Below are 23,309 nucleotides of genomic sequence, written 5' to 3'. Positions count from 1 at the left end.
CGTGTTGGGATTGGGGGTGTAATGAGGGGGCTGCGACCCCCCGATGGGGGTGCATTTGCTGTCCAAAGACCGTTAGACAGTGGCTGAATGAATGGGGGCCTGAATGTCATTGTAATGCACAGGGACAACTCCCCCTTCATTCAGCTTAAGATGTGGAGGCCGCTCAGCTCGGCGGAGGGAGAGATGAGGGGAGAAAAAGCAACCGCGATTCAATTCACGACCTCGCTCTCTCTGTGCTCCGGCGTGCATGTGGAGAGACGCGGAGGCTATTTTCACTAAACTTACAGGCGTTGTGCTGCTGCGTTTCCCTGCACAGATGAATGCCTGCGCTTGCACAAAATGGAGAGAGGATGTGATGGAGCCCCAGTGTGGTGCATAGATGGAGGATACCCGCAACGACGAGAGTAAGACACAACAAAGGATTTTGAGTCCAAGCCAGCGTGGATTTATCAGTATAGGCTGTATTTGGACAGAGGACGCTTCTCCTGTAGCAGGTGGCCGCTCTGCAGGCTGGGTTATTACATTTTTTTTTCCTCCTCATTTTTGGCAACGGGGAACCAAAAGACCTATAGGCCTAACAAATGACTTGCATTAGTGAATTGCATTCATGTAAATGCAGGAAGCTGGTTTTGAGATGTAGATTGCGACGGAGGCTCAGATGAGACAATAGGCACGCATGTTTAAAATAGTTAATAATTGCATTTGTTTGAAAAAAGAGGGCATTTGCGATTCTATAGGCTCAGTTATGGAGAGTGGAGGGGCAGCGATTGCATCCTAAACGCCGCTGACGGTTCCTCCTCTCCATCTCTTTGTTCAGCCAACAGTGGGAGGTAGACACAAGCTACGGAAGGAGGGAGAAACATTTGAAAATCCAATGACATTTTCTTCCGGGACAGAAATCAATATATTCCTGCAGGATTTTATTGGAACGGCGTTGAAATGCATTATATGAATGCACGCAGATTTATGGCAGTGTTAATATAACTTATCTGTTTAAGGAAAATATTAAATAAAGCTTGAATAGCACAAATTGAGGAGGGCTGGAGACTGCAGGCCTACATTTGAATCAACTTGCAAAAACATTTTTTAAGGAAAAAAAATGGACTCTTTAGTCAAATTAAGATATTTTTTAAATTAAATTATTCTTAAAATTGTAACTGGACATTTGACATTGTCATGGAGGCAACAAGCAAAATATCTACTTTGCTAATTTCCAAAATAAAACCGCAGGAATGCATTTAGAGGAGCTGATTAATATTTAGGCCTGATATAGGTCATAGCAACCTCTAAAGTCAACACTTTGAAACCATTAAAATAATAGTTGTAGTCAACAGTCAGAGCCTACAATGGAGCTACTATATTTATGATAACTTATCACACAATCAAATAGACTATAGAGAATTTCCTCCAACATAGTGCTAACAGCGGTGCATGAATACATCACAGAATATCTAAATGTAGGCTATCATACTGTGTAACTTAAAAAAAATGCACCACATATAAATAGTAATTTTCTGTCTTAAACTTTTATGCAAAATATGTAATGGTGCATGCTAGAGCAGCATATGGTATTAGCCCAGACCATCTGCATCACAGGCCACAGGCCTTAGAAGAATAACCGTGAACACAGTCATGGTAATCTTCACCAGATTTGGATACAGTTAAATGTGGATGTTGCATAGAGTGTGTAGTCTCAAAAGGGAAATAATGATGTGCTGATATGAGCCTGTCTGCATCAGCAGTGTAGTGAAGGGTTAATGCACTTAACTACAAGCTAATAAGAAAATCAGTGTGTCATTTGCAAAGTAGAAATCATCCACTCTTTGGCCAACATAACATCTTGGTATGATTTAAGTGTGGAGGCCAATAGGCGGTGTGTTGGGGTTTGGACATGAGTAAAACTTGATTTGGAGATTAGGCTTGCATCACAGTGAGGTCATACTTTAGCCTCTCCACCTTTTTATTTACCACAAGCCTGCACCATTTGAAGCAGCACTTAGCTGCCTATGCACCTGTTTGGGTAAAACCTGCAAGGTGTTGGTATTCAGGTGCACACAGCCGACACTGCCATGTTATTTTGGCTTCCTCTGCATGCGATGCTGCATGTGCCAGTACATGCCAACCATCGGCTGCAACTTTTATCTGTAAACGTAAACAGTAGTCTGTCCCGGTGCATGCATGCATGACGCGCTGCAGAAAGTCAGGCCGGTGGTTTCAAGGACATTTGGGGCTGATGAGGATTTGGTTTTAATGGGGGGGGGCTTGGGCCCCGGGCCATGACGTCATTGTGCGCCCATGTAATCCTCTTGCGCTGAAGCCCAATCAGCAGAGACTCGCAATTGTCTAGGATGGGAAGAGAGGGGCGCTCTAATCCGGGAGACAGTGGATCACACAGCCCGAAAGAGAGAGAGGAGAGCAAGACAGGGGGGTATGCATCCAGGGCTGGATTGTGCCTGAAATGGGTCAGATTAAAAAGAAACCAACCAAAAGGAACCGGCTGACTCTTGGTGGAGAGAGGACCTTTCCGAAGATGAAGAAGCCATTTTTCCCCACCTCAAACACGAGAAAATGAGCCTCCCGACTAACCGAGCTGTAGAGTGCTGTGTGGCGCATTGAAGAGCGACTTGCCTTTTTTTCACCTCAGATATACAGTAGCCTAATGTTAAAGTAGCCATCCGTAGTGTGTCAGCTGCATGAGAGGAGAGAGGAGGCATCGCGCGTTTTGTCCGAGGGCGTTGATCGTGGACAAGTCGGGGAACTGCATTCAAGACAAGTTAAATGGAAAATACAGCACTCTTCTCAGTGGGATGTATGACTTCAAAGATATAGCTTTGTGACATGCTGCCATCGTTGCTTTCTCCTGTTTTCTCTTGTTGTCTTTGTGTTTTGGAGTCAGGCTAATGTTGTAAATTGAGTGGTTTTGAGGGAAGGACAAAGCGAGAGCCTGTGTAGCTTCAGCTGTCATTCTGTGCGAGGTAACCTGCCAAGAGATGCGTAAAGACGCACCACAGCATTAGACAGTGTTTGGAAATGCTATGCTAATAACAAGGTTTTTTTTAAGGTGCAAGCTTTGCTTCACATCCTTTGATTGTGGGCCGTGTGCTGGTGGGGCTTAATGCCGAGCTGTGGCGCAGTGATATCAATATTTCTTTGCGTGCAATCCAAAGAGGCGCAGGAGAGGAATGTGGCCGCGCGCATTATTGCTGGTGTAGGCTATAAATCGGCTTTAGATTTGAGTGTCTACATGCGTGTGAGTGTGTGTGTGCGCGCGTGATTGTGTTGCAAAATCGGCTTTTAGGTTTGTGTCTGTGAGTGTGTGTGTGCGTGTGTGCACGGGCCGGGGCGCGCGCGCACGGAAACGGGAGCTGTACTTAAATCGCAGTCATGCAGTCTTGTATCCTCCTTGGTGGCAGATGCTGGAGGTTTGGAGCGGGTGGAAGTCAGGCAGGGTTGGAGGCTGCTGGCTTGGCTTCGTTCTGCACCCATCAGCAGGGTGAGAAGGCGACTTCTTGAAGGGTTGTCACTCTGCGTGTTCACAGCGGACCTTGATTTAATGTCCATACAATTAAGGCACGCGGTGAATGCCAAGAGAGGAATCTACACAGCATCATGCTTCACGGTTTTTTTTTTAATATCTCTTCATTGTCTCATCAGGCCGCAGGCTGTTAGTTCACTACTTTGACCCTTAATGGTACAGAGACAGGCCCTGGCTGCCAACCATAGCACCGGGATAAAGCTGACTGCTGTACTGTCACTCAACTGCGCGTGAGTGTGTGGGTGCGCACGCGCAAGCATGTATACGCGTGCCTGTGTGTGTGTGTGTGTGTGTGTGTGTGTGTGTGTGTGTGTGTGTTTGTTGCTTTGACTGGGTGGGCGCAATGCGTACTTTGATAGGCTATTACAGCATGAAATGAGGTTACCGGCAGTTAACTTTTAACGCTCCTGATCAGAAATATTGATTTAAATGTCTTTTTGTTTAAATGTTTAATCTGACTTATCCAAAAAAATGTGAAAACGCTTCGCGCAGAATACGACGCAGGTTTACGAAAACAATTGGACTTTCGCCAAGTGAGGTCACTGGCCTACCTCTGGGTTTTACAGAGACATTTTCATAGATCATTTACATTTATGATATTCTTTACTAAATCTAATATTTTTGGTAGATGTAGAACCTGGGGAAGGTTTGCTCCATTTTTAAATACGCAGTTTTTATTCTTGGGAGTGAAAATCAGTTTATTAGCAGGGATAAGGTCAATAAATTTAAAAGTGGGGGAGCTGACTTCAATATAAAGTACGCAAATAATCAATGTTCGTATTTAAAATGTTGCCTAAACCTATATGACTTTAAATATTGGCTGATGTCTCTGATGCACCGTCTGCCTACAAATTAAACGGACAAACGGTGTGTGTCTGATAACGGAAACACCCGCCGCTGTTAGTGCATTAATGCTAAATAAATCCTCATCTTTACGCGCCCGTGCGGCAGCTTCTTTAGTCCATCGCAGCCCTATTGTGCCAGTTTGAAATACTATTTTATAGAATATCACAGAGGCAAACAGTAAGGCTGTGTAGGCTGCAGTCTCAGCTCTAATAAATTATTTCATAGGCAAAAGTAGGCCAGCAGCAGCTCCAGTCCACCACACCTTCACCGTGTGGCTCCAACCTCAGGCCTACAGCAGAGCCAGGAGCCTTGGAGGGACACTAACTGACGATGGCTGCAGTGTTTAGGCGGATGGAGCCAACATATAGAGATTTAAGTGATTCAATGCCACCTACAGGCGTCTCCCTGACAACGCATGGTTGAAGCTGTGGCTCAGTGAAGACTGCAGGACTCAAAATACCTGATTAAATCAAATAAACTAACAGTTGCACAGCATTTCATTCTAGTTTTATAGTCATAACTGAGGTAGAATATTGGGTAAGATTTAATCCCACAGTGCATATTCTTGCAGGAAATGTAGCATATTAAATTCAGCTCAGAGGTATATAGCGTAATGACAAATTTAAGATCTTTAACACATATTTTTATATAAGAATTGCATTCAGTAAGAACCAGTATATGAGCAAAATAGGATCAAATTTACCATAAATAGGAGAATTTGGCTTTTTTTGTCACATAGTGTACATCTAGTGCTCAATGTTGGCACCTAGAATGTCACTTGATCATTCATTCTTATATTTAAAATGCAAATAAATAACTAAAATATAATATGTGTCTGTACTTAATCAAGAATTGCAGGGTCTCTGTTCGGAATATTTTTATGATACACACTACAGATTGAGTCTACAGAGGAGAGCCTGAATGTGATGTTCTTTGCCTTTTTTGTCTCAGTTTAATGCAAGCCTTGTAATGATGTGACAACAAATAAAGCCTGAGCTGCATTGAGTCCTCTGCTTGTGATTCTCTTGTGATTATTTCACGTGGAACTGTACACGGCTGTCATGCCAACTTTGCACCATGCACGCAGCAGCAACTACATCTGATGTGAATTATTTTTACCAAAGGAAAATGTTAAACTTTTTAGCATCCTGCGGGGAAGATTCGCGCCAGATATGACAAACTCTCTCTGATGGAAAAGGATGAACTCCTCTGAAGTGTGAAAATCAAATTGTGTGGCGTAAAATGCTACAGTCATATGTCTTTTAACCCCAGTAAAATCTATATTGACCATTTTTATGAAAGATCACTCACAGGGTTTTTACTCCAGATAGTGTTCTTTACTTCCCACCAGCAGTTCCTCCAAATCTGGAAATCAGCACCACGGAGAGCTCCTGTCAAAGAAAGAAAAGAAAACCTGTTTGACAAGTGTGGAACAAATATATTGTAAACCTGTGCTGAAAACTGTTAAACATTTCCAGTGCCTGAAACAGGATGTGAACAGGTCATCTTGGGCTAAAAAAACAGATTATCAAAAATTAGTTTTGGCAAATGTGTGCATGGATTTAGACCTAAAGCTTCTGTATTTACATTAGGCACTAAAACATGAAATATTATGACGCAGGTGCCATTTTTTATCTGTTTCATACATTTAAATACCGTCAACTTTCATCCCAGGCAGCAGCTCGCAGTCATATTCTGTCGTACACCACCTCAGCCTGTGGAGACAGAGGTCCGCTCTGATATATTTACAGATACAGTATAACACGCATTATAAAAAGACAACAGAAATGAACAATTGCAGTGGAGAAAACCTTTCAGTGACGTTAAAGCACTGGTGCCGCCCTACAGAGCGTTCTCTCTGTGTATAAGGTCACTATAGATGGCTGTTCACTCACTAACAGAGAAGTCATGAGATCAAGACAAAGTGATTTCTGAATGGACAGTTTATTAAGGCTTGATTTCTTCTATAAAGAAAAACCAAGATAGATCTTTTGAACAAGTTATGTCCACTACAACTGTGGCCTATAAGATAATCAATGTTTATTTAATATTTCATGTCATTAATCCTTTTCGTAGTGTTGATACATATACTTTAATGGTTAACCTGACATCCCTCTATTGCAACACACATCTGACAGTTATCGTTAACGTGCACACAAGCCCCTGTACCATAATCACAACCAGTTCATGCTTCCTGAGGCAAAAGACGGCTGCGGCTGCGACTCAGTCTTCGGTGGCATCCTTTTGCTCCTCACCTGCCCCCTGACTCTACGGTGGTTGGAGAGAGCGGTGTTGGTGAAGGCAAACATGTGAAGGGCGTTCACCGTATTGCTTGGATCAACCTAGCTATTGATTAGTGCAGGTTTAAAAGGAGAGGAGATGGAGGAGAGAGGATCCTGTTAGAGGTCAGTTCTCTATAGATAACAAGGGATACACTGGCCGGGTAAAAAATACAATGCAGCTTCACACATCTGGAAATATGACTGTGGAGCATATGGTTCGTACTCGCATTCGAGCGACCTCAGCAAAGTGCAGAACTTCTGCCATCTCAACGCAACAACGGGGTTAAGCTCTGACAGAATCAAATAGATCATGTACACCGTCTAACATAATCTGAACAAACAAATTAATGTGAATGACTTCAGGCCACAATTATCAGTTTCAGCTCAAATATTTCAAACAGAAAATTGTGAATTAGGATCTGAATGTTTGATCAGGTTACCATGAAGCGACATCAGATTTTCAACTCTTACACAGATACACAAAATGTGAAAAGATCCCTCAACATGATAGAGACAGCCGTGTCCATTAGCAGCATTCCTCTCTGCATCATGGTAACCTCAAAATCCACAAAATACTGAACTGTCTTGTTTCAAAATAACCGAGAGGAGAGAGAACCTGCTGATCTCAAAACGCTCACTAACAAACAAACTGCACTCTGGCTTTGAATGCTCTGAAACGACTGACACGAGAACAGGGAGGGGGGACACTGTCCTTTAAAGGACCGTTAACTAAATATCACCACTCTCACCTCACAGACAAGCTGCTGGATGGACAATATTGACATTTTCCAACAGACTTCTTCTATTGCAGCTTGCCATGCATGGGCACACACATCTATTAGTGACTTTTTTTTTTAATATCCAATCTTTTTTTTTCTCCGTTAACATACCTGAAAGTACTTTACTGTATCATAATCAATGGTTTCAGTTTAGAACAAACTATTTTTGCAACAACAACCAAAAAACACACAGAAACCACATTTCATTCTTATTTTTTTCTTACTCGATAGTAAATCAGTTACATTAATTTTTAGGTTATACATTTTTAGGCTTTCTCCATGAATATATAGGCTCCTACGTTAAAGCTTAGCATTACGACCAACATGATAGACTTAGCAAAACCAAATTTGAGGGGAAAAAAAACAAAAAACAAGAGGATTAAGACAGAATGATGGTGAATGGACAAATATGTGAACCCCCCCCCCCCCCTTTGTGGAACAAAAAAACGCAAAAGCAACAATTCATTCAATGTAGCAGTTACATCATTACATAATTCTGATTATAAAACAATTTAAAATGGTGGATGCGACAATTCTCTCAGACTGGGTTGCGTACACAAGCAGAATCTCCTGATGAAACATACAAAAGACCCCTTCAAGACAAACATAAAAAAAGAAAGCAAAGCAGAGGGGTGTGAGGGATGTCAATAGTACAATTTTTGACTTAAATGGTGAGAGTTCTGGTTGTGGAGGACACATCCATTATTTCTTTTTCCCAGAGGCCTTTGCAATTCCTCCTCAGAAATGTCTCGAGTCCCGTGTGACTTCACACTATCCCTGATTTCTCCAGCAGTGTCACTGTTTGAGCAGTTCTTTTGAGAAGTCACCAATAATTAGAAAAAAAAACATTAAGGCTCCAGAAAACAGGTTTCTGAAATGAAAATTGTCAGTAGTAAGCCAAAAAATAGAGATTTTGTTGATCTGAATGAAAAATAGATAAACCATTGAAGTTTTATTATCGCACAGCTCCAAGTCCGACATTGCCTTTGGGATCCTCCAACCCTGTTGGCACAGTTAAACCTCTGAAGCATGGCAATGTTGCCCCCAAATGGACAAAAAGGGGCAGGACACATCCGTTCCTGATTGTACTGAAATATAAAGTGGCAGATTTTTTTTTCTCCATGGTGCAGTCAAACCCTGATTCAATTGGAAAGAGGCGGGGTTGGGGGCAGGAGAGAGAAAACCAGTCTGGTGAGAGAAGAGTACGAGATGGAACGGGAAGAAAAATATATATATAAAAAAAACTGAACTAAAGAGAGTGTGGTGGTGGCTAGGTAAAACATTAAATCAGCTTGTTATCCCTGCACAAGAAGTGGGTGGTACATGGGGCAAAAAAAGCACAAGTCTCGACAATGGCAGAGATTCACCAGGATTAAATAGAAAAAAAATGAAGGGCTTGGTTGCATTTTCATATTCTTCTGTCTCTTAAATCAAAAGTCCTAGTGTAACTGTTGATCAAGCCAAGGATAAATGTCTTCTATTGTTTATTCCTGTTTTGGCGCTCCTGTTAGGAAAAAGAACAACAAAAAAAAAAACATTAGACATTCAAATATTACTTAACAGCACAATAAACTGAAGGCATTTTGATGAGGTCTACATATATCTATTTAAAGCAGTGATCAAATATTAGATCATAAAATAATTCAACCTTTCTGTGTGAACAACACAATCAAAAGCAATCAACAGTAACTGTCAGACTAAGCTCTTAATGCTGGTGGGAGGATATGACAGTTCCTTACCTGATCCAACCGAGAGCGGTTCTGTATCGGAGACGGTTCAAAAGTCTGTCGAAAGGAGCAAATAACAGGAAACAGAAAAATTAGTCACTCAGACACAAATAAAGAGGAAAAAAAGAGCAAGAACACACTTATATTTTAATCAAGGGTGCCAAATAGATATTTTTGGTAAATTTAAGGTAACACAGTGACATGACTGTGCCCACCTTGCGCACCTCCTCCTCTTCTTCCTGCCTCTTCTCGTAATGGGAGAAGTCATCAAAGATGGAGGTGGTGTGTTTGTAGGTGGCGATGATCTTGAGCACCTGTTTGGCCTTCTCCAGAGGAACCTCCTGGGTGTCGCGGGAGTTGGTCACTGGCTTGTTGTCATTGTTCTCCAGGCGGATGTGGCGCAGCTGGCTATTAGGCACGTCCTTAACAAACAACCAGTCCACGTCAAACTTGCCCTTCCACTTGTCCTGTGCCCAAACACCAGCACTGGTGCCATAGTCCACTGGTGAACGCATCTCTGCCACGCCGCAGAAATGACCACTGCCGTTGACACTGAACAGAAGGTACACGGGGCCTTTAGAATTCATGGCCCGGAAGGCTGAGTCCAGCCTCTTGTTTCCATGCTCCGTGCTGCACCAGATGGAGTACTTGATGGAGCGATGGATATCGTCCTCGGAGTAGCTCTTAATGATGAAAACACGTCCATTCTTCAGGTTCCATTCAAAGTCCTTCGGGTTGTAGCTATGGGAGGCACGGAGCTTATCCAGCACTGGGTGAGACTCTCCACCAGGTCCCTGGCTGGCAGACGTTTGGGGGCCACCGGGCCCACCACCAACCATACCCATCACACCACTACCATCATGGCCAGGGCCACCCTGCCCGTAGCCTTGGTTACGGTTGCGTGGGGCAACCCAACGGGTCTGGGGTTGTGGGGGCTGGGTGTGGTTTTGGTAGGGCTGAGGTGGTGGCTGATGGTGCTGGTGATGGTGGGGCTGGGGCTGTAAGGCCATAGGCTGCATCTGGGGCTGCACCAAAGACTGGGGAGGTGGGGGCTGCATGGGTCCTTGCTGCATGGGGGCTTGAGGTGGCATGGCATGAGGCAGACCAAGAGGCTGCTGTTGCTGCAGTGGAGCTGTGGCTACTTTAGTCACTGGGCCCTTGTCCCAGGTCCCGATGTTCATATTGTGTTTGATGGGTGGCGGGGGAAGAGCACCCCCTGGATTGGGCATCCCAGGCTTCACCTTAGCTTTCAGCTGCTGCGGTTTGGCGGGCTTGCTGGCGATGGCTGCCCAGGAGGTGGGTTTGGGGGGAGGCATTCCAATAGGTGTGGCTCCATTCCCTGTGGCTGCCACCGCCGGTCCACCGATCACAGATCCCACAGCCTTGACTCCTGACCCCTGGCCAGTGACATCCCCTCCGATCTTCAAGCCGACCATACCCTGCTCCAGGCTGTTCATACCGGGGGCTTTGTTGAGGGTGTCACTGTGAAAGCCCGTCTGACCGTCAGGCACCAGGGTGCCCCCCAGGGAGCTGGGGGGATAGCTGTAGCTGCCACCGTAGGCTGAACTTTGAGTCTGCTGGCCCTGGGAGCCACTCGTGCCCCAAGCAGAGAAGGCAGGGTTTTCAGGAAAAAAGTTAAACCTGTGGGGGTAGATGCTGCTTCCCAGGCCCCCCGGCTGGCCAAACACAGTGTCTGGCATGAAGTGATGGTCTCCATTACTCAAGGGTCCATAGGGGGTGAGGTATGGAATAGGGGGGTCCCCGCCTGTGGACCAGGGAGCCTCACTGAGGGGATACGGAAATCCAATGGAGGGGGCGTAGTAGCTGGACAGGTAGGGGTCGGTGATGGACTGGTAGCTGTTGTTCTGGATGAATGAATGTCAGCAGAGCCACAGCGTTAGCAAACGACTTACAGTTAAAGTTGAATCACATCTATAATTTCAATAAAACTCTCCTGGCCCTATTCTATATACAAGATCTATTTTATGTGTTTTTTTTTATTTATTTCACTTAACATGAGTGCCTAACATATTGCATGCACTTTAGATTTGGGCAATAATTCAACATAACTGAAAGATATACTATGCAGGAATTTCATAAAAAAATGTGTCACCTTAAAGAGAAGTAATGCCTCTCTATCATCACTTATGACCCACTAGAAGTGTGTGTTCCTGCAGAGACTCTGCCCTCTGCCTGTATCTTCTTTCTTTCTTTTAATTTTGTGTTTGGGATGTTTATAGGTGTGCACCCCCACAGCGCTCTGCTCAGGTGAGGTAAGGGCTTTCTAAAAACGTGGTGACCAGGTGCCAGACTGTAAGCAGCAGGCACCCAAGAGACACAGCCAGGCGAAACACCAAACAAGAGTGAATCTGGGGTTGGATTTTACTTTCACCTCCCTGGAGAGCATGTTTAGAAACAGTATCTGACAATCCTGCATATTAGAGGTTATGTTTCTACAAGTTTCTATTGTAATAAACTAAAGTTAAAGTGTTTGTATTTAACAGGAGTTTTGTAAAGCCTATCTGTGGCACACAGTCCAGTGCTTAGCTCATCAGTTTATTTCATCAGAATCAGCTTTACTGGCCAAGTGAGTGTATACACATACAAGTAATTTGATTCCTTTTGTTGCTCTCAATGTACTTTCACAGAGACATAACAGCCACAAACAAGGACAACAAAGCTGAACAATGTAAACATAAACAAGTGATTGTGCACACATTTGCCAGAGAAACATAAGAATCCGTTACACAAAAAATGTGAGATTCATATTTAACCACATAAGCTAGTCCTAATCCATCTATGCTGTATTATTTTTTTTATAGTTATTATTATTTGCAGTTCTCTGAACTATTATCTTAAGATGGAGAAATTGGGCTTTACCTGAGTTGATTGACCAGTGAGGTATGGCTCAAAATCATTGTCATGGACAGTCTCCTTCTGATGCAGTGAACCATTTTGCACTGCAACAAAACACAATCACATTAATGTACATTTAAATATACATGTTCTGTTTTTTAAATAAACGGATAACAATAGTTGTGTTAGCTATCAACTTGTGTTACATCTGAAATGATGTGTACAAGGCTTAATTATGTTGTAAAAAAAATACCGTATATTCAGTTTGGTCAGCTCCAACACAGCGCACAACAGATTTAAAGATAATCCTGCACAAAGATTTACTGATACGATCAACACACAAATGTAGTATTCAAATCCGTCTGTCCCTCCTGTATGTGCATGTGTTCTCCAGAAATTAAAATCACTGAGCCATGTCAAGCCAAGCCTGGAAGTGAATCAGCCTGTGGCCTGCTGCCAGCGAGGCCTGCAGGTGAAGCGTGAGTCAAGACCTGCCTGTCACACCACCTCCTTCACCAGCTGCAGTAAATCAAAGATGACTTGAATAGCATAAAGAATACAATTACGAGGCCATAACAACGTCGCCAAGGCGCACGTCAGTGAATTACCTGTAAATCATTATGTACAGCTGGGGTTAGTAAGGACACTGACAGAAGAGTGAGACCGGACCTCCCTGCACACCTAAATATTTGTGAATGCCGATTTATAGTAACATCTTTTGGATAATATACCTGTAGGGATTTAAGGTGGCTATACATCTTTGCAGTTAGCCCCTCACACAGGATTCTGGGGTCAGCTTAAAGGGGCCAAAACCATGGAAGCTTCTCAAACCACTGGAAAGTGTCTGATATGTGTGTCTGAAACTGTCATATTTTGTGTCAAAATGGTGTGCACACATGAGAGCACCTTCCTGCCACTCGTCCACGGTCAGGAAAACTCCTCTTACCTAGATCAGTGACCACTATGGCTAATGTAGGAGCAGAAGGTGGGCTGTCTAATATGCACAAACAATGTGCATGCCTTTAAGGCTTGAGACAGAACCAGTGTATGTTTTGGAATATTAATAGAACATCCTCAGAATAAAGATGGACAGTAGCAAGTGAAATTCACACTTGACACCAAGATAATCTCCTTTTTTTTTTTTTTTAATGAAATACTTTTACTCACAACTCTTAAGGCTACAATGGTTGTGCATGTCATACTCAAAAGACATATTTGGGTGTGCCATCACCTCAGGAAATAAATATGTTAAGTGCCAAGACATTAGAGATGCATCAACAGACAGTATTAGCATTGTGCAGGTAAAACTGAGGATGAGCATCTTGGACATCTTCTCAACATGGATGCTATTGGCAAACAAAAAAATATAGTATTTTCCCCCACAGTTCCACCTGACATGGTGGATGTTGTCCTCCAATGTGTCTGTCTCTCCCAGTATGCCCCCACTCAATTATTAAACCCCTGACCCTGATACTGTTTGTCTCATACCACCTCCATGCAGGGCTGGTGCATGCATGTCCAGACTAAACAACAAACAAACAAATGATCCTGATTCAACCCTCTGTGATGCCACAACTCACCTTTAGATGCTTGTCCCTTTGATCTCTGCAGCCATGTTGGATCATGAAAAAGAAAAAAGGAGAGGACATGGTTATTTCCAGCTGATTTAAGATATCACACAGATTGAGAGCAGCCTCTGATGTAAGCAGTGTATTGCTTGGAAGCTGAACATTAAGACCACTTCCTGAATAGGGGGCAATACAAAACATGTATCTAACGTTAGTGTGTGGAAGCTGTGCGTACTTACAGCTGGTTACAACAGTGAAAGTAATTTAATTGCTGTGTAACTTGTGTTAGTTAATCAACCAGCTAACGTTAGCGTTAAATCAGGCACAACTTCGCTAGCTAACGTTAACTAGCCCTCTTAAAATGGCTTTATAAACGCCAGCAGGCTGTAACTTAGTTTGCCATGAGAGTCTGAATACATCTGGGTCACCCTAGAGACAATGCTGGTGTTTGTACCACCTTCAATAAAAAGTTAGGATTCACTGAATAAGTTAGCTTGAACCTCTTTAATTATTTCAACGTTAGCTTCACGTATTGAACCATAGGTGGGGAGTTTTTCCTGCTACGTTGGTGGCACAAACATATGGTCACAGTTAAAGATGCGTTTGACAACGGGCTACACGCTAACGTTTAACTTAGTGTCACCATTCTTGGATGTCCGTTACAAACATTTAACCGTTTAACGGAATGTAGCTAACTTGCTAGCTACAAGCACCGGCCAACGTTAGTGGCTAGCTAGCACTTCCGATGAATAGCCGTAGCCCAGTAAATCGTTAACGTTAGCAGGCAGCTAGCTTGCAAGGTCTGTACAGGCGAGGTACATCGTTCTTCCTACCTGAGGGTCAATGCTTGTGGCAGACATAATTCATTAAGCAAGTCCCTGGATTCTCACAGAGCCTGAGCTTGTGACTGGAGTTCAAGCCCCGTGATTTGAAAGCAAGTTCACAGCTCAGTTACAGTTAGCTATGTGGCTAGTTGTGCCGCTTAGCGTGTGGCTAGTAGTTGTAGCGCAGGCTCAGCTGTATATTTTCCGCTGTGTGCACGTATCCCAACTTCCACAGTTCAAGTCTGTCGCCTCGGATACTGTGTCCGAAAGCAGTCAAGTCCTGGTGCGGGTTTTCAAGTTAACGTTATGTGTCGCCGAGTGGACCTTTCGGTGCTTGGATAGTTCTGCCCTCGGTCGCCTTTTACTTTGTCTTTATTATTCCAGAGAGAGAGCCCTCCTCAGTTACGTTAAAGCCCTGTACACTTCCCCAATGGCTGCTCCATCCGGGCTTTGAGCCGCCGCTGCAGTTCACGTCGCTCCCCGCGGGGTGGCAAAAGTTTGAAGCATCGTGAGGACCTTAATAACTGTGATTTAAATAACAGAGCCAACTGCAATAAACCCAAATCACTAACACTGACACTTGAGTAAAAGTTTTCTCTTTGCTTGTACTGATAATGGTGCTATTTCTGCAGCCTCTGTGGGTGTAAACAACGCCAGAGGAGGTATCAGCAGACTGAGTGTGGTTTTACTCCAGGGCCCCTTAGATCTGATACAGATGAGCTCAGCTCTGCTCATGTGAGACTTACTGGAATGTAAAATGACACATGGTAGAACAAAAGAGCCACAGTAAAGCATTGTAAATTTAGATATTTAAGGTGTCAGTCAACCCCACTGAGACAGTAAGAAAATTATACATAGGGTATTTTAAATAGGATCTGTATTGTAAATGTGACAGTGTGTGGTCACAGTGTGAGCACAGGTTGAAACTTATACCTGCAGAATAACTCAAGTTAAGTATGACAAGCAATTTATCATGAACTGGTTAGGTTCTGGCCTGCAATAAATTACAGTAGTTGTTACTCTCTTTCACCACCAGGAGGCAGCAATGCACACTCCCTACACAGTCAAAGGTCAAACCCTAACTGTTTATAGCTAGTCATTTTCAGGATTTATTAAACCTCATCATACTGACAGTATACAGAGCAGTACAATATCATCTTGTGTAGCTGTTTCAAATGTTAACACCCTAAAAATGCATTAAAAATTTGGCCAACAATGAAACTTCTCAGTATTATGATCAGTATTGACATATGTTTTGGGATATGTTTTCAACAAATGGTTTCCATGGGCTTTGAAGCGAGCCTGGTCCAAACCAAGTACCTTCTGACAGGTCAGCACTTCTGTATGTGACCTGGTCACCGATGTATTGCAGGCAGAGCAGAAGGACAGACAGAGTGGGCCACAGAGCAGAGGTAACCAGTACATTTACTCAAGTATCGTACATATTTTAAGTACTTGTGCTTAACTTGAGTATTTGCATTTTCTGCTACTTTAGACCTGCACTGGACAATTCAGAGAAAAATCCTGCACCTCTTGCTCGACTACATTTACCAGCCACAGTAACACCTTACTTTTCAGATTAATATTTTACATAAAACACACATTATAAGTTTATAAAATACAAAAAATTGTCAAACAATAAACCTGTGCTTTCCAACCTTTTTGGCTCGTGATCTCTTACAAGCAAATTATTTGGTTGGGGCTTCTTATCACATGTCACATGCCTATGAGTTGTTACCAGTTCCAAGTATTTTAACTTTTGAGCTAGTTTTTGGCACAACAAATCCCAGTATTGTGAAGTGTGACTATGCAGCTTATTATTTTATGTGTTTAACCAGTTAACTCCTTCATCCTCATTAGCAAAAGGAGGGAGCAATCCTGTAAGGCCTTGAGCACACAAACACCCAGCAGAGAGAAAGATCAGAGTCAAGACCTGTAGCAGGGGTGTCAAACATACGGCCCGTGGGCCAGTACCTGCCTGCCAAAAGGTCCAATCCAGCGCACTAGATGACAAGGCTAAGAGGTGCCAAGTTTTAGGAGCAAGTTTAATAGTGAGTAGTCCACCCTAACCAGAATTCAGCTCTTTGATATAACAATAAATACTTACTGATATTAAACATTGTGAAAAATATTGTCAATCAGCAGCATCAGTTCAAAAGAAAGTGGAAAAACTGAGCCATAATGTTGAAATTACACTTATTTTTCTTAAGACATCTCTTGCTGTTTGTCTGTTTTGTAAAAGGACGAACATTTACAGAATGTACTTGTACTTCTTTACACGAAAAGAAAGGGGGAAAAATTGGAGCTGATGATATTTATAGGTTATTTTGTGATGGATTTATTGGTCAGGCCCACTTGAGATCAAAATGGGCTGTATGTGGCCTGTGAACTAAAATGAGTTTGACATCCCTGACCTATAGGATATACAAAAAAGAGCCACTTGTGTGAAAGGTCAAGTTTTCTTTCAAAGATGAGATGAAGTCTTTTGGCATTTGTTGAAATCCCTGTATTCTTGGAGCGTTATAAGTTAAGGGGACAGTTTGCCCACAAAATCTGAAAGTACATATTTTCCTCTGACCTGTAGAGTTATTTATCAGTCTAGGTTGTTTTCGTGTGAGTTGCAGAGTGTTGGAGATATCAGCCGCACAGATGTCTGCCGTTTCTCCATTTGGCTTGTGGAGCTCCAAGTGCCAATTCATTTGAAATATTCACCATTAAAGTCTCTTTCCAGAAATCATGACCTGGTTACTCAAAATAATCCACAGACCTTGTTGTGAGCAGTTTCATGTAGGAACTATTTTCTTTCTACCAAACTACACCCGCCAAACATATCACTGCACAGACGGAAGTGTGCATCAACTGCTAACTAGTGTTGCACGGTATACCTGTACTAAAATAGTACCGCGGTACTAGAGTATTCCAAACAGTACTATACTGCATTTGGAAAATACCGGTACTTTGAAATTGATTCAATTCATTAATTTAGTTAATTTATTTTACTCATTTATGCACACAAACGCCTTTCTTGTTCCTATTGGAGCACAGATTGCGCAAGTGGTGTGTATGACAACACCTGTATCAACATTCGCAGCTGGCGCACGTGAAAAAAGACAAGAGAAAGTCTGCCTCGCAAAGGGAGACAACACGAGACAACACAAACTTGGTGGAACATTTGAGTTACCAAACCGTGACGTCCGTACCGAGGTACTTACCGAACCATGATTTTTTTGGTACCGTTACACCCCTACTATTTATTGTTCTAAAGGTTTGTATCCAAAAGGACTTTTCCTTAGGAAAAGTACCGAAGAGTATCAAAAAATATCAAAATTCATATTGGTATTGGTACCGAAACAAAGATTTTGGTATCGTGACAACACTAGCTGAGTGCCATCTAGTTCCATTATATTCAAGAGAAGACAGACATCTCTACGGCCGATATCTCCAACACTTGACAACTGACACCAAAACAAACTAAACTGATAAACAGCACTACAGGTAAGAGCAAAAATATGTAATTTTGATTTTGGGGTGAACTGTCCCTTTAAACTTATAGCTCTCTGTTGTTATTTTGCTTTATGCTATTTTTCAAAACTCTGTAGTCTCCTTCAATAGTCACATCTGTTGTGAAGCCATAGTATTCTTCTGAAATGCTTCACATGGTTTTCCCTAAGAGGCGGAGCCACATGGCATGTTCAGGCTTTCATTCATTCAAGGATCAATGAGCATACGTTCTGGCATTTGGTGGCTTTTCTGGAAAGCAGTCTCCTGTAGGCCGCTGTGCAGGCCCCCACAGCTGATCATATTATTTCAGCTGGTGTGCTGCACTCACCTTCAGTGTGCGCTCCACTATGGGTCGCAAAAGGGATGACTGGTACAGGACAAGAAGAGAAAGGAAAACCTACATGCCACAGAATGATGGATGACAGGAGCACTACGCTGCACATCCTCGAGGAGCCTCAGATGCGAAGAGAAGGGGAGAGGCTTCGAACTTTTCACGACTGGCCGGCAGATGCGCCTGTCACATCTGGAGACCTGGCCAAGGCAGGCTTCTTCTTTCTGGGCCCTGCAGATAAAGTCCAATGTTTCTGCTGTGGAGGGATTTTAAGACACTGGGTACATGGGGACAGCCCGGCCGCCGAGCACAAGAGGCATTTCCCCGCTTGCAGTTTCATACAGGGCCGGGCTGTGGGAAATATTCCTCTCCAACTTGGCTCCTCAGACTCTGTCGACGGCCAGCTGTTGAGTCAACTCCAGAGGATGACTATGGATGACCAGGGGACAGCTGGGCAAGCGGTGTACCCAGAGATGGAGGCGGAGGATTCCCGACTCACCACTTACCACAACTGGCCCACTGAGGCTTCAGTCCAGCCAGATGTTCTCGCCAGAGCAGGATTCTTCTACACAGGTACTCATTGTATCACTATACACCTTTAAAACATTCACATCCTCCTTCTTTAATGCCTTAATAATTAGCGACAATTTGAGCATCCATGAGTGTATTTCAGTGAAATATTCAGCTCTGACCCAGTCACTGCCAGAGTGACCTCTCTTTGTGAGAGAGTTCATGATACAATTGTCCTGCTGAGTCATGATGTTGTGGACAGAACAACCTGGACAAAGCTGGGGCTGCTAAAGAAGGTGGGCTCCACAGCTTCAGGCAACACAGAGTGTGGACACAATATCATGGCAACCAAGACAAAATAATGCAATCAAATAAAGTAACACTACAATGGGTGGTGCCTTTGTGAAGCTACGAAGGTTAGTTTTACTGAGTCTGTGTCAAAGTGGGGTTGATTAATTGTCATTTTTACAGGTTTTAGTTTGAGCACAGGACTGATTTGTGTAAAGCTGTAAGGTTTCTGGTCCTGTACATCCTGACAGGTCACGGAGACAACGTCAAATGCTTCTACTGTGATGGAGGGCTGAGAAACTGGGAGCCAGGAGACGACCCCTGGCAGGAACATGCCAAGTGGTTTCCACGGTAACAGCAGGACTTGTCACAAAGCACATTGAAGAAATCATTTGCCGGCTTTTGCACTAGCCAAATTTTTTTTTTTCAAGTTTCAAGTTGTTTTGTGTTCTGCATGCATGCTTTGGCAGATTATAAAACAGCATCTCTGTTTCTCAGATGCGAGTTTTTAATCCAGACGAGAGGGCAGGAGTATATCAGCAACATTCAGGATGCTCATTTCCATCTGGGTGAGACTGTGGTGAGAGCCTTTATCCCCCTTATCTGCTCAGAGTGAAGTCTGTTTTGCATGCAGCAGACATTATAACCACACACTGATAAGTGACAGTTTGTCATTGCCGCATTTAAATCATTCATGACTTTCATTGCAAATTCAAAATATGATTACTTTTCTAGGGTGGATCACAGACCTCCACAGGCAGAGATATCGGATCCAGAAACGGTAAGTCATATAAAATTAAAACAAGGCAGGGAATGATGGGTGCGTAACAAGAAAGAACCTTTAATCCTAACAGGTAGACCTGGATAAGAAAATAGCAGCCTTTGATGCCAATAATTATCTTTGTGTATCCTGCCGTGCAAAGAATCAAAGTGTCAACATCCACTCGTGCTTGCTCACACAAAAGGGGAAAGGTGGAGCAAACATCGTGAGTCGCATTGCAGGTTGTGCAAATGGATAAAATAAAGGCTGAAACCAGTTTTCTCAGACAAACCTGGTGCGAACCACTTGCACAAAGCACACCTTGCACCAGGCAACTGCTTAAAATCTGAAATTAGACTCTGAACAGGCTCTCTCTGGAACAAAGCAGCTCCATTACCTTTCTTTGGGAGGCTGCTGAAAATGAAATAACTGCATGTTCAATTATCTGAGCTAATGTTTGCGATAGGATTGCAGTAATCACAGAGTGCTATGGAAACCATTTGTTGCCCATGGTTGCATGGCAGGCGGGAGAGGGCCATTATTCCATACAATGATGGAATTACAATTATAATCCATTTCAGCAGATTAACACAAGAGGTCTGTGGTTTGAAATATAAAAGGCAGGGTGCACAATGTGTCCCCCTAATGTCCCCACTTATCAGATAGGTTGCTTATAGTTAATGTGTCATCTAGAAGGGAGGTAGATCTGTGGCTATTCTCTAGCACTATTCTCGCTTTCCTCACTTCTTCCTCTCCTCTTGTCTCCCAGATATGGTCGGAAGTCTGGGAGCTTCCTCGGCCATGCTCTCCCCCGTGGTGCAGACTGTGCTGCAGATGGGCTTTGAAGCGAACCTGGTGGAGAGTCTGGTCCAGACCAAGTACCTTTTGACAGGTCAGCACTACACTTCTGTATCTGACCTGGTCACTGACGTACTGCAGGCGGAGCAGGAGGACAGACAGAGTGGGCCACAGAGCAGAGGTAACAACCAGTGGTGGGAAGTAACGAGTACATTTACTCAAGTATGGTGCATTTCTGTAGCTTAACTTGAGTATTTCCATTTTCTGCTACTTTATACTTGTACTGGACAATTCAGAGAAACATATTGTACTTTTTGCTCAACTACACATATCAGCTACAGTAACTCTTCTTTTCAGATTAATATTTTACATAAAACACACGATATCAAACACAATACATCGTTTAAGATTAAACCTGTGGTTTCCAAGCTTTTTGACTCGTGATCTCTTACAAGAAATTATTTAGTTGGGGCCTCTTATCACATTTCATGTGCCTATGAGTTGTTAGTAGTTCCAAGTACTTTAACTTTTGATACTTTACGTACATTTTGCTAACAACGCTTTTATACTTTCACTTAAGTAGGAGCTGTAAATGCAAGAACTTAGCTTGTCGTAGAGTATTTTTTACATCGTTGGATTGGTACTTTTATTAAAGGATCTGAATACTTCTTCCACCACTGGTAACAGTCAACTAGAGGTGTCAATAATTACCGTGCTGAATCACTGTCATTTTCCACAGTAACCCTATTTGAAGGCCCAGTGTGTAGGATTTAGGGGCAACTATTGGCAAAATAGTATATAGTTGTTTCTTGAGTAGCCGAGAACGGACAAATCAACCACTAGCTCCAAATAACAAGTAAAACAAGTAATTTGTATTTTCAAGTCAGCCACTGTAATTCTTCTACATGCTTGGCACATGGGAAAAGTTTCAGTTCTACAACCTCACCACTAGAGGCCACTAAATCCTACACACTGGACCTTTAACATGTGCAATAATATGAGCTGAAATAGTAATAACCCAAATATCAGTGTTATAATGGATACTTAAGTTTGTAATATGTTTTTTTTTTTCATGCTTGTGTTCTTAGAGTCAGAGACGAGGCAGGGCTCCAGTGCTGGAAACGTGAGGACACAAACACCCATCAGAGAGAAAGGTCAGAGGTCAACACCTTTATGATTTGCAAGGTGGAAAAAACAGCTTTTGTGCCTGTAACCAGGGTTCCCACGCCTTCTTAAACATCAAATCAAATTCAAGGATGCAACATGGGAGAGTTTGAGGCGCAGATCAAGGTTAATTACTGTTACAACACTGAGAATTTTTATAATGAGAAGGAGTGGGCTTTATGGAAGCACACAGGCAACAATTAAAAAGAGAGAAAGGCTTAAATGGGTAAACACTTCTCATTGTGCTGTTGCAGTGACAGTCTCTTTGCTCATTAAACAGCAAAGCAAAACAATACATTGTGTAAGTTGAGAAAATATCTAGTCTCACACAATATATATGTATACATATCAATCAAATTTCAAGGTCTTGTTTTTGTCCCCTCAAATATACAAACTTTGAAGGATTCCAAGAAGCTGTGGGAACCCTTTTCTAACACTTTTAATGACCAGTAACCCCAGTGAGTTGCTAACACAACTTAGCTTCTATGCAGTGTGAGTGCTTATCTGATTTCCTGTTTGTGGTCCGACAGTAAAGGACCCCAGCCCAGAGGAGCTGCTGAGGCAGCTGCAGGAGGAGAGGACCTGTAAGGTGTGCATGGACAAACTGGTGTCCATTGTTTTCATCCCCTGTGGCCATTTGGTGGTGTGTGGTGATTGCGCTGCCAGCCTGCGTCACTGCCCCATCTGCAGAGCTGTCATTAGAGGCAGCGTTCGTGCTTTCATGTCCTGAGGCTGTAGTGAGAAGCAACTGTTATACAGGTGATGCATGAGTGGCCTTGAATTTTTTCCTCTGTACTCATTTGACCTTGTACTGATACAGAAAATAAAGATTATTGCTGGTTGCTTGTCAGAGCTGACAGATACTTTTGTATAAACATTTTAAGCTGTTGAATATGTGTATGGTTATTATTATTACTCGCAATCAGAGTGCACTTCACAACACATCTACTAAACGACCCCCAATATCATTAAAAGAGCACATTCTTTTATTAACAAACACCTATTTACATGAACACAAAGCACAGTTCTGGATAAATAGGATTACACAATCAGGTCACACAGGGTTGAGGCAACACAGGACACAAAATAGAAGAGAGAGATACAAAAAAAAGGAGATCTTTTCCACTTTCTATACAAAGAAAAAGAATTATCTACAAACAGGTGGAATCTTTTTCAGTGGAGACTAGCACATACACACACAACCGTAACAGGTTTCAACTAATTCCAGTCACCAGAAATTTTAGGGAGAGGCTGTATTGCACTGAGAGGAAGACTAGTTTTTACATAGTAGCATTTACTACTAATACTGATTATGTTACAATATGAGGTGCTTTGTGTTTTCACTAACACACACACACCAGTTAGCCTACCAGGGGTGTGTAAACGTTAAATCATAAAGACAATAATGACACATAAATTATTGCATCTTGCCAAAGATGACCAATCAAATCGAAACGGGTCGCTGTCATCATTCTGAAATTAGCCGGCAGAAGTGGTCAGGTGATTTTCAGAATCGCAACAGTTTTTGGACCGTCTATCT

At 42.8% G+C, this 23,309-nt stretch overlaps 2 protein-coding genes across 4 annotated transcripts; one reads left to right on the top strand and one right to left on the bottom strand.

Moving 5' to 3' along the window:
- Nucleotides 1–7,639: 7,639 nt before the first annotated feature.
- LOC126403191 (YTH domain-containing family protein 1-like) lies at nt 7,640–14,881 on the bottom strand. Of its 3 annotated transcripts, none has more exons than XM_050065707.1 (6): nt 14,427–14,881; nt 13,606–13,630; nt 12,050–12,129; nt 9,385–11,034; nt 9,182–9,226; nt 7,640–8,946 (listed from the first exon to the last, which is right to left on the bottom strand). In XM_050065707.1, the coding sequence occupies exons 1-6, from the start codon at nt 14,451–14,453 to the stop codon at nt 8,920–8,922; spliced, it is 1,854 nt and encodes a 617-aa protein (XP_049921664.1). In that variant the 5' UTR covers nt 14,454–14,881; the 3' UTR covers nt 7,640–8,919. The 3 variants fall into 3 exon arrangements, with proteins under 3 accessions (XP_049921664.1, XP_049921665.1, XP_049921666.1); XM_050065708.1 differs by having other exon boundaries at nt 9,394–11,034; XM_050065709.1 differs by lacking the exons at nt 13,606–13,630; nt 14,427–14,881 and adding an exon at nt 13,193–13,597.
- A 3,306-nt stretch (nt 14,882–18,187) lies between these two features.
- On the top strand, nt 18,188–22,632 carry birc7 (baculoviral IAP repeat containing 7). Its single transcript, XM_050065715.1, has 7 exons — nt 18,188–18,822; nt 19,299–19,398; nt 19,546–19,627; nt 19,783–19,828; nt 20,577–20,786; nt 21,694–21,759; nt 22,300–22,632. The coding sequence occupies exons 1-7, from the start codon at nt 18,282–18,284 to the stop codon at nt 22,497–22,499; spliced, it is 1,245 nt and encodes a 414-aa protein (XP_049921672.1). The 5' UTR covers nt 18,188–18,281; the 3' UTR covers nt 22,500–22,632.
- Nucleotides 22,633–23,309: the final 677 nt, after the last annotated feature.

Source organism: Epinephelus moara, chromosome 16, assembly GCF_006386435.1.
Source record: "Epinephelus moara isolate mb chromosome 16, YSFRI_EMoa_1.0, whole genome shotgun sequence".
In the NCBI taxonomy this organism is placed as follows: Eukaryota; Metazoa; Chordata; class Actinopteri; order Perciformes; family Serranidae; genus Epinephelus; species Epinephelus moara.
Note: the sequence above shows the minus strand (reverse complement) of the source record. Positions and strands in the feature narration are given on the sequence as shown.

Excerpts from the sequence above, each read along its gene's own strand:
- LOC126403191 (XM_050065709.1), bottom strand. The coding sequence starts at position 13,355 with ATGTCCAAGATGCTCATCCTCAGTTTTACCTGCACAATGCTAATACTG. Across the intron at positions 12,130-13,192 it reads CCATTGTAGCCTTAAGAGTT|TGCAAAATGGTTCACTGCAT; the intron begins GTGAGTAAAAGT and ends GTTTTGTTGCAG. Across the intron at positions 8,947-9,181 it reads ACCGCTCTCGGTTGGATCAG|GAGCGCCAAAACAGGAATAA; the intron begins GTAAGGAACTGT and ends TTTTCCTAACAG.
- birc7 (XM_050065715.1), top strand. The coding sequence starts at position 18,282 with ATGACTGGTACAGGACAAGAAGAGAAAGGAAAACCTACATGCCACAGA. Across the intron at positions 19,399-19,545 it reads CATGCCAAGTGGTTTCCACG|ATGCGAGTTTTTAATCCAGA; the intron begins GTAACAGCAGGA and ends TCTGTTTCTCAG. Across the intron at positions 21,760-22,299 it reads AACACCCATCAGAGAGAAAG|TAAAGGACCCCAGCCCAGAG; the intron begins GTCAGAGGTCAA and ends GTGGTCCGACAG.